At 40.4% G+C, this 11,066-nt stretch overlaps 1 protein-coding gene across 3 annotated transcripts in view; it reads right to left on the bottom strand.

The window, feature by feature from the left end:
- The window catches only part of ap3d1 (adaptor related protein complex 3 subunit delta 1), a 31,292-nt gene extending 20,291 nt beyond the window's left edge, over positions 1 to 11,001 (bottom strand). For all 3 annotated transcript variants that reach the window (XM_006800430.3, XM_006800431.3, XM_006800429.3), the window contains exons 1-12: positions 10,674 to 11,001; positions 7,223 to 7,318; positions 6,301 to 6,381; positions 6,005 to 6,085; positions 5,778 to 5,885; positions 5,495 to 5,624; positions 3,479 to 3,618; positions 3,271 to 3,344; positions 3,105 to 3,154; positions 2,670 to 2,719; positions 2,384 to 2,432; positions 532 to 677 (exon numbers count right to left, since the gene is read on the bottom strand). In XM_006800430.3, coding sequence (XP_006800493.1) covers positions 532 to 677; positions 2,384 to 2,432; positions 2,670 to 2,719; positions 3,105 to 3,154; positions 3,271 to 3,344; positions 3,479 to 3,618; positions 5,495 to 5,624; positions 5,778 to 5,885; positions 6,005 to 6,085; positions 6,301 to 6,381; positions 7,223 to 7,318; positions 10,674 to 10,769 — 1,101 coding nt within the window. In that variant the 5' untranslated portion in view covers positions 10,770 to 11,001. The remainder of the gene's footprint in view (positions 1 to 531; positions 678 to 2,383; positions 2,433 to 2,669; positions 2,720 to 3,104; positions 3,155 to 3,270; positions 3,345 to 3,478; positions 3,619 to 5,494; positions 5,625 to 5,777; positions 5,886 to 6,004; positions 6,086 to 6,300; positions 6,382 to 7,222; positions 7,319 to 10,673) is intronic.
- Between the last annotated feature and the right edge of the window lie 65 nt (positions 11,002 to 11,066).

Consider the following 11,066-nt stretch of genomic DNA (forward strand, 5'->3'; position numbering starts at 1 on the left):
AAAGGTAAACTTTATCAATATTCATTTTATCTAATATCAAAGTCTCACACTCAGTCTTTCTCTCATTTCAGTTTTATTGTTGACAAACTGAACGGTTTGTATTACAGTCTAGTCCAACTTAACTGAACGCAACCATCTGGTACAATTATAGCTATTCTGAACTATGCAGTTTATGAAAACTATGCAGCCCCTTCAGCAACTGAAGAATTTGAAAGTAAATTAAAACAAAATATAATTTTACATTAAATAAAAAAGTTTTAAACTTAATTAAAATAAAACATGTCTTAAATTAAAATAAGTAAACTGTCATGTTTATTGCTGCCAAAAAAAAAGTTAAACACATTTGGACAGTGAAGGAATGTCAGGATTCTTGCTCAGAAAAAGGATCAACATGCTCTGAAGTCAGAGCACAAAAACCTTTTTTGTAACAAAATATCGATTTCTGCTGTCCCTGTATCGATACATTATTAGCAAACAAAATATCACGATACTACACAGTATTGATTTTTTTTCCCCACCCCTACTGCATACCATGCCATAGAGCAAGTCCAGAGCTCTCAGACGGATGGACTCATCCTTGTCATCCAGACACTGGAGAATGAGGTCTTTATGAGACTGCACTGACTTGGGGTGGGTCTTCAGGATCTTTGACATCGCCAGCAGGCCTAAATACTTCACTACAGAAATACGCAAAAACACGCTACCTTAGTGTAGTTAAAAAAGGACACACAACAACCCTTGAAATCTCCACACGTTACTAAGTATATTTTGTTCACCTTGCTACATGCCATCACTCTTAAACCTGATTAGCGTTACATTACTGTGACTGCAGTAATAATCATATGTATGTAATAACTATAATACACTATGAACTCTTTCTATGCTCATCTTCACTTTGCTAATCTATAAAAAATATAAATCACACAGCAAAAACAAAAATAAATTAAAACAGGAAATAAACACAAAACACACAAAAAGATGGAAAGGACATACAAACACACACGCGGGACAACACACACTGGGACACAGTCTTGTTTTGCTTTATCCTTTCTCATACCCCTGGCAGCTCATCCCCCCCCCTCAGGTTCTGTGATCAATAAAAGGGTGTTATACTGACCTTGGATCAGTGAAGCTGATCACTGCAGTGCTTAGATTAGAGAAGTGACCACTGATGTGGACTTGTGGAAGTTCAGTGATGTGCTGAACAAGAAAAGGCTACACACATTTTTCAAACATATTTCTTTTAACCTATGGTTTTAATTGTGACTGTTTTGGTTGCTAGCATGTTGCCATGGTTGCCCTTATTTTGCACGGAAGAGGCAGAAGAAGATGGTAAAGCACAACTTTTACTTTAAAGGTGAAAATTCTCCATTTTCAGCAGGCGTTGCATTTTTGAAGACTTATCTAAGCTCAGCAAGTATTTATCAATAACATTCATAATTAATATTAATAACTATTATCATTATTATTATTACTATTATTAACCCTGACTGGTTGGCAATAATAACTCAATAATAATACATGCCTAAATGTGACTGAACCCTTAGTTACCTGCACTCCATCTAATGGCATCATCACCAAAAAGTATGTGACCTGACTTTTACTCAGTCCTAATCCAACAAGTGTTCTACATGAATTTACTCAGGGCTTTTAAGTGGGCCCTGAGATTAAATACTTTACCAGTTAAGCATCGTCACAAGGGAATCGCTACATATTTTCGGCTTTACTCACTGATGTTTTGGAAACTTTTATACCCAAGTATAACTGTGAAACCAAGCAGGGGCACAGCAGTGATCAATGAAAGGATAAAACATTGAACCACAGGTTCACAGTCTACTCTATTAAGGCCATGTCCACACTAATAAGTTTTCCTTTTAAAAAGCATGACTTTATGCCTTTGAGTACTCACTATTTCAGTGATTTAGGACTGATATGGGAAACATTTTAGAGTGGATGTAGCCTATGATCAGGAGTCTACGATTTACTTTACACACGCACAGTTATCTACGTTTTAAGATCCAGACAACTCGAATACCTGAATGTAGAACTCTAAGCTCCAAATGACTGTGTGCAAAGAGAATGTAATAACAACTTATAATATAACAAATTTAAGCCCCTCTAGAGTGAAGCAAAGAAAATATTTAAAAAATTTAAATTGGGTACTTTTTTTGTGTATATTTTGTTGGAAACCGGGTGGATGTGACTTAAGTGCAATGGTATTCCAAGCAGGACGCCCAATTGAGAGTGAAAAGGAAGTAATGTTCGAGTTATCCAGAGTCAGGAGGTCTATGTTATTGTCGTCTAAAAGGGTGGACTGTTCCATAGTCAAAAACACGCAGACAATGAGAAAATGACACACTGCAGGCATTGACAGAGGGCTCACAGTTCTGGTCCGAGTCTTCTATCAGGATTCGCAGTTTCTGCACACAGAGCTGTGGGAGAGACGAAAAACAGAGAGGGAGAGGGGCAGATCTGTTATCACCACGGAAAACCTTTCCACACCAGGAGCTTTGTGAGACTTTCTGGCCTGTCTGATGGCTGCTGCGTTTCTACTTAAGCTACGTTGAATCGGACGGCATGCACTGTGATACAACTGGAGTGGAAAGGGTTAAAAATCTGCAACTAAACACATGAATGTGTTGATGAAAGAGAGGAACTGAGGAGATTACCTGGATACTAGCACTGTGGTTAGGCATCCCCGAGGACAAAGAAATCAACACTGTAATGTAGCACAAGGAAACAAGAGAACGATTTTTTATGAGCAAGTTTAAAAAAACCAAAACAAATAAAGATCAGAGCACGTGAGGAAAAAGACCTCTGCTAAATCTCAAGGATGTTTAAGCCCCAGTATACAAGTTAAAATTTAACTTGTACAAATTCCACTTATTCATTCAAGCAAAGCTAAGAAAATCTGGTTTTAGCATGTAGGAGGACTGAAAAGAGCAAATACAGATAAGACACTACACTGTATTTTTTGAAGATCAATGTATAAGCTTATTTCTCAACACAGAAGCAAAAATATACTGAAACGATGAAATAAACATGGGGCTGGGGCCACTAAGCTAAGTGAGATTTGATGCGACCCACAGAACAGCTGTACTGACCTGCAATCACAGTGTTGACACATTCATACAGCAGAGACATGGCAGAGGTACTGTGAGAGAAAAACATCAGGACGGTGAGAAAGTTTAGAATTATTATTGAGCTGTTTATCAGATCAGACTGTTGTACCGTCTACGGGAAATATAATAAAAGAGAATTTCCTCTCACCTGTGGATTAGATTTGTTAGAGGTTCAATCAATTTCTTCCCCAACCGTGGCTCCAACGGTGTGAGTGCACCAAACTACAAGATACACAGAATTTCTGGATTTTGTTTGTCCACAATCACCTTTCAGAAGCTGCTACACTAAATATATAAATGTATATATTTAAATCTATTCAGTTACTAACTACTAAAATGTAAATGTAAAGTCTTACCAGCTTTATGATCTTAATGAGAACCCAGTTGTTAGTAGAGGAAGTCATGAGTTTGAAGAAAAGCGGGGCCAATGACAGGTAGTTCTTGGGATTTCTCCTGGCCAGCTCACATATGACATTTACTGCTGCTGACTGGACGCCTAACAGGAGAGAATATAACATCAGGAAACACGTACTGAAAACTACAAAAGCTTAATTTCTTTAAAAGAACATTGGAAACTATGTAGTGTGTTATTAAAGAAAAAAATGTAATGCAAAGAGTCCAATGACTGCAGTCCAACATACAAAACAAAGCGTGTAATAATAAAAGAATGGAATTTGTACTGTCATCATAACTGGATAAAAAAGTGAGATATTAAATAGAGTAGAGTAGTAAGTATGAAACCATCTAAAACCAGAAGAGAGTCAGCAGTATTGTCTTGCAGTCCTGGCTCAGTACCATACCCGAGCCTTCTTTAATCACATATTCGTTGCTGCTGAATCATTTATGGGGTTCAGTTAGGGGATCTGATGTCTTATATCGTGGACAGTCTTAATTTGTAATGCTTTTTGGAGTATATTTTATTGTAAAAGTTCTGGTGTTGCTAACCATTAGCTGCTTCTCCACTGAGTCTTTCGACCCCTGCAAGTCCAACTGTAGTGTCTTGGACTGCAGCTGGTGACTGTATCGCTTGCTTTGCTCTGCAGACAACTTAGTGGAGTGACTCACAAAACCACTTCTTCATCTGGTGCAAGCTCTACTTGCAGCTGCTGTCCAGTTTGCAGCAGATAACAATACAAGGACTAACATTCCCAGCTGGAGTCTGTTGGAAGGATGTGAGACTCACAGAAGCGGTAGCTGAACGACGCGGTGAAGTCCACCGGAATAGCTACTGCTGGTACGGAAACAGGCCAACTTTGGCAGATTTACCAAAAAGCAGCAACCTGATAATCTAGAACTCAAAGCCAACACAGAAAGGCTAAAAAAAGCCAAGGCTCCATCTGCTGTGGTGTACCCTTGTGAATTTAGCTAAAATGATGCTTCAGCAGTGATAACACCTTGGTCGTCCACTAGCAGTCCATGGACAGCCTGTCTGCTTGGAGACAGCGTCTGCTGTGGATGGGGGCACTGCACAACATGTTACAACCAGTATGTGGGCGACTCTTGCTTGTTCTGTCAGCCAGCCGCTGAGAAAAGCAAAGTTATGACATACTAAATGATGAAGTGAAACCGAGCGTTAAAAACAATGAGAAGTATCCACTGTAGCCACAATCTGTACTTTTCATGCTGTATTCTCTTTCCATTCCCAGTGAACTCTGCCATCGATCCCTTCCCTGTTCTGGCCCATTTGTCAACCAATCAGCATTTGACCAACACGGAGCGTCATCCATGTCAAGTTGGCCTGAAAACCCCTTTTCGTACGCCATCCGTAGGGAAATAAATATGCCAGTATTTGACACAACTGCGTTAAATTAATTACACATAAACCTGAAAGAAGCTTTATTGTCTTGTTAAAGTATCCAAAAAAAAGTGCTTCAGTGGTGGCGAGTCAAATTCTAGTGTTTTCTTCAGCAGCCAACAAACAGCTAATCTTGGGTTAAAATGTGACATCAAGGTGGCTTAATCCACCATTTATATACAATCTACAGTTACTAACAACTGCACTTTAAAAACCTTAAAAATAATAACACTGTGCAAATTTTTCTGTACCTTCTTTTCCAAATGAACTTAGGAAAAGCTTGATTGGCTCACGATATGATTAGTAAACAAAACACAGTCATCGCCCAAATTTAAGAGTATGATTTTAACCAGAAAAATATCATGTGGCGCTCGGTTCATGTACACAGAGGCCCCAAAAGTTCCAGCTGTGTCTATTAAAGCTCAGTGAAAACAAAAGGTTTGTGTACATGGGGCACAAATCAAATGTACTAAAAAAAACAAAAAAAACCCCAGCAAATAATCTCTCTTTTTCATGACCGGAAATTGAGAAACAAACGTTCCCTAGCAGACTGGATAAATACTGTGTTTTCAGATACCTGGGTCTGGGTCCTCGAGTTTCTCCTTGAGCCTGGGAAAAGCTGGGCGCAGGGACTCAGGATACTTGAGAAACACCTTATACATGATCAACACAGCTTTTTTTCTGATGTAAGGTTTAGTGTGGGACATCTGCAGTAGAAGACAGTAAAGACAAAATTTTAAAGATTAAAAAAACAAACCCTGGAACGACAGCTTATTTGACTGAGGTAAATGGTAACGAGGAAAAAAAGAAAAAGAAAAAAAGAGCAGAAGTCATGTGGGTACACCTCAGGACTTACTCACCAATGTCATGATGTCATTAGCTAGGTCCCGAGCTAAGTCAGGGGTCACAAAACAAGACAGGCCAGTGAGGGCAACACCTGTGTCATACTGGTTGGGGCTGCTGAGATCCTGGGAGAAGTAGATTAAAAAAATAGGAAGAAAAACAAAAAAGAAAGAAAACATTAGCTGAGGGAAAACTAGCAGTAAGGAGATATTTACAGAGTTCACAAAACATGTGCATCGCTGACCTTTCGAATTTGATTGGTTGTCAGCATGATGACGTCTGTGTTCTCATGAAAGCACTGCGAGGCTGCCAGGTAGCCAATCCTCTGTAGGAAAGCAAGCAAGCATAACGAACATACTGCTATTATATTACATTACTACAAACGTTCGTCAGCCTGTTGCAGCACCATAGAGATCCACTTATACAGCTCACTCAGCTGTGACTACATCACTTTGTAAATTCTGGGTGTGCGTCTTCCTTTCAATTTGCATTACTCTCCGTCCTGCACTTCCACGACCAATCCTGACATCCCAGACTTACCTTGTACGTGAACTTTGAGGAACTCATGACTTCAACGATGTTGAAAGCAGCCCAGCTGACGTCATAGCCCAGCATTTGAAGCTGCAACATAGAGGAGACAGACATAGATTGTGACTAAAAGGAAGAGAGGGAGCTCTAAGCTGCTCCGGCGAGGTACAGAGAGAGAATAATTAATTTGGGCTGAAAGCTCTCAAAGTGAATACTGATGCCGACCACAACAAGACATCTACATCTAAATGTGTACCTTGACTATAAATAGACAGAGCGATTTCATTTCAACGGGAATTGGACAATGTTCTCAGTAAGTGCCACTTGCCCGACGTTTGGCGGTGAAGTGACTTATCTTAACAAAAACAAGAAACACACACTCAACCTTGAATGTGTTTTTGTAAAAATGCACTACTTTACTCTGCGAAATAGTAGCACTTCCATTTGATCTGATGAAAGTGTAAGAGGAAATAAAGCCCCTTGATTCAGCTTGTTTCTGTTTGGGTAGAAAAGATACTAACCACAGATTTTTGTGTGTCACAGCAAGTCGCAATTTTCCATTGTGTGCATGTCAACAAAATATGTCACAATATACTAGTGGAGCTGATATAGGACAGATGAAGGATTCATTTGTGAATTAAAATATATGCCAAGTATTCTTGCACTACAACTACATGTTGATGGTATATATAATAGTTGTTATAAACAGAGTCTCGTCTGTTTCATTGTGTTTTTTAGTTTTTTCTTTGTTAATTTTAGGTGTGCTGTAAAGAAGAGTACAGCAGCATAACTTGCTACTAAGCTACAGCCCAACGAAGCCACATGGTGGGCTTATGTTGACAGGTGTATACAATAGCTCATATATATGTGTGCGTGTGTGAGAGTAGATTTGACAGACAAAGTCGGTGAATGAGTGGAGGGTGACAGGTCTTACGTAGGTGAGCTTGCACACAGCATTGGCTTTGACAGCGATGTTGTCCTGCTTGAGCTCCTGTTTGATCTCGTCGATGCATGTGGAGATGTACTTGGCCTGGGGGCAGACAAAGGAGAGGGCAAACAACAGACACCAGATCAGATTAGGTGGACTGATATCCGGAGACGGAGGCTGCGAGCAGGCTGGAAAATTCTGATCTTTCTGCTGTCACTTTCCAAGACACTAACCAAGAACTGAGAGTGTTTTGCCCAAGTTTAACTGCTTCTTTCTTTCTACCACTAACCTACAAGATTGTCACATGCGCCTTGATGTATGCAGGTATTTACAGGGGCAGATATAAATATATTTTGATAAACAGTTCTGAAAATACAGTCATCTTGAGCACAAAGCTCACACTCAGACTTGTGATGAATAGAGAGTTGCCATTAATTTGGGACGTCACACAGCAAATTAAACCTTTACACTGGAGCTGTTTGCCGTGTGGATTTATCCATTTTCAAATCTGCTAGGTGTGTTTTTGGTCCACCACCCATACTAATGAACAATGAGGTGTGCTCAGCTCTCTTTCACGAAAACATTGTCTCAGTTATAATGACCAACAATTAAAATAAATTCAATTAAAAAAAAATCCTACTCAGCGTAAAAACATTAAGAAATAATAACAGCCAGTTATATATATATATATATATATATATCATTATTACTACAATTACACAATTAAAGAGATCTTCAGTTGTATTTATTATGTTGTAGGATGCTAGCATCAGTAGCACCATCATCTATATATCTGTTTATCAATAAATCCATCCATCTATCCACTTATCTTTAAATAAATTAGTTTTTTCCCAGAAAACCATTTCTGGGAAAATGAATAACAATGAAATCTCAACTCTCATAATGACAGCTAAATCACATCAGTTCTCCTAAAATACTGGGAGCACATTTCATTCAACGGTGCAGAACAAACTGGGGTTAATTTTTTTTTAATTCCAGCAACCGGTTAACCATTACAGAAAGGACCAACCTTGCTAAACAAACACATACACATATAGCTCTGTAGTGTGTGAGAGTGTGCTGGTCATGTGTGTGCAGTCATGAGACAGCACAGTGACAGGAGGTGCTGTTAGAGGGGGGGACACTACGCTCTGCTACTCCCGCTCCTGGAGAAATTGTAGCTATCAAGAGTGAAGGCCTGAACACACCATCAGCAAACAGACGTACGCATATACAGAGTGCTTCTCCATCACAATCTTCTTCAGTTATCCACCCAGAACCAATTTAAATAACTGAAATAGTTGACATGAGGCCAACACAGACAACCGTCCTGCCAGTAACACATACTGGGGTGGAGATATATTTGAAGGCGTGCGCTCTCCAAGAAACGAATGACTGGGCTTAGATGAAACTAACTAGTGCTATATTTTTAAAAAAAAAAATCTGATCACTATCACAAAGACGAGTAAAATTCATACTTTCAATCCTCCCACCTTAATTCAATACAGCTGCTGTTCCAAAGACGTGGGAGAGACAGTGAATGAATGAACTGTGCAGAAACTTTGCGCAAACTCTGCACACATGTGTAAAACAAACAGAGAAACTGTGGGATATTCGGCACACGCTTCAGAGTACACACAGAGGCGTATTAATATTTTAGCAGACTGCCCACTGTTGACTGGGTAACCACCACCTTATCTAGGCTGTCTGGGTTGGGTTTCCACTGGTGAACAGCTCAGACTATACAGCGAAGCAAGAGATCAAACGCTAACGTTCTGGAATGACAAAACTGACCCACATGCTTGTTTTTCCATTTCCAAAAACTCAAATATAGACACAGACAGCATTTGTGTCTTAATACAAGTAATATAATGTAAAAGTAAAGCATCTATAAAGCCGGTTTAGTGCTTCTAGCTGAACAATACTGAGAAGAAATCAAATCTCAAAGTAGTCTTGAGGTCAGACGTGACACCTTGACATTTGGCATCTTCCCTACAGCAACGATACAGGTGCGCACACATAGCAGTACAGCTTTAAGCAATCAGGGATCGTGCTTCACAGTAAAAGCTACTTTCAACTGCTCCATTGTTCAAAAGGGTTTGCTATGCATGTTTGATTTGGCAGATTTTAGGTGAATAGTTCACCTAATAACGAAGCCAAAGCCAATGTAGTTTTTAAGGAAGTTAAACAAAACCCCCAAACATATATAGTGTGTAACAAACATATATGATATGGTATATATGGTCTGGTATGATATACTGTATTCTGGCCAGAATGTATATGGTATGTTAGAGTTATAGATAAAATAGGGATATGATGTGCTTATTGTTTGTTTATGAATTTTACAAACTAGTTAACAAGTTAAGAAAAGATCTGGCTGCTGGACCCAGGATGGCAGCCTTCCCATGCACTGGTGGAAACTTGGACACAGGCTGACATTCATAAATATGCTGCAGACAGTCCTGAGAGTTTTGTAAACAACAGAATTGGAGCATTTTGCTTGACAAACTGTGTGATGACTATTTCCGAATTACTCCAAGCATCTCGTCTGAGACGGGCCAATATCAGTATCTGGCTCTACTTCATACCCACCCTGCCTTACTACCTGACATAGCATTTCACAGCATCAATATGTTTAGATGCAGCCAACGCAGAGCTTGGAGAGATAGGATGATGTGACAGATGTTAACAGATGGCTAACCCCCCACACACCCTCTGACTGCCCCTTCAAAGCAAGACGCTTTGATGAGCCTGTCATCACCCACAGAGCTGTGGCAGGGATGAGGAGCTGTTTCACGGGAGCTGTTGGATGACTCATTTCGAGATTATATAAAGGCTGAGATTTAATCTGCGAATCCAGAATAGTTACAACTAGAATTTTTAGGCTAACCCTCGAAACATTAGGCCTCTCTTCACCAACTCATCACAGCATTCATTCAGAGGCCAAGTGGCTGCAAAGTCAACTCAAATAAGTGACTGCATATACTTCTCACCAAACGGGCCTGACAGTAAAAAGCCTTTAGCTCACAATATAAATGACAAGAGCCTAAATATCTGCATATCTGGTGTGCTCTCGGTGAGTAATCTCCAGGTAAACTTTAATGATCTAGCGAGATGCTTCCTCTAACTGCCTGTTAGCTAGACTAGCTAGCTGTCAGTAACGTTGGCAGCGTTTTTCTATTAAAACCTGAAAAGTTGTGTTTCTACCGACTCAGTAACAGGTCGCAACCAATAACATGTTAGTAAGCAAAGGACAGTTTATCACCCAGCCAGCAAGGCAGCGGCGTTAGCCGCTAACGATAACGCTAGCTTTCCAGCCTACCTAACGTTAATTTACCCAGCGCTAGCCCGCTGGTCAGCGATAACGGTAACGGCACAGTGTGTGTGCTGGACTTATAAAAAACGTTAATGAACGTAATGCTTAAAACACCCCGGTGTCACCGTTTGCTCGTTTTACCTCATCTTCCTTGTGATTCCTGATGCCACGTACTAAATCCTGGAGATTTTTATCGAACATCCGATCGATGCTCCCTTTGACAATCTTCAAAGCCATGACTGTCTGCGACTTTCTACCGCTTCTGTCCTGCGGGGCCGAGCGCCGTGCAGAGATCTAGTGGGTGCCGACCGACGCGCTACACCGTGTCTCATCCACCCGGGTACCGTGATGTGCTGCGGGGTCCGCTGCCGTTTACCGAGCCCGGGCAGATGAAGTTGAGGCCAGACGGGGCCGTCCTGTGCTGTGCAGAGACGCTGGCAGTGGATCGGTGTAGGAAATGGCTGACAAAATGGCGTCTAAAGTCAGCTGACTTGGAGTATTATGCGAGATTCTCATGTGGGAATCAGTTGAGTT

The sequence above is a fragment of the Neolamprologus brichardi genome, chromosome 23 (assembly GCF_056152115.1).
Source record: "Neolamprologus brichardi isolate AB-2024 chromosome 23, ASM5615211v1, whole genome shotgun sequence".
Lineage (NCBI taxonomy): Eukaryota > Metazoa > Chordata > Actinopteri > Cichliformes > Cichlidae > Neolamprologus > Neolamprologus brichardi.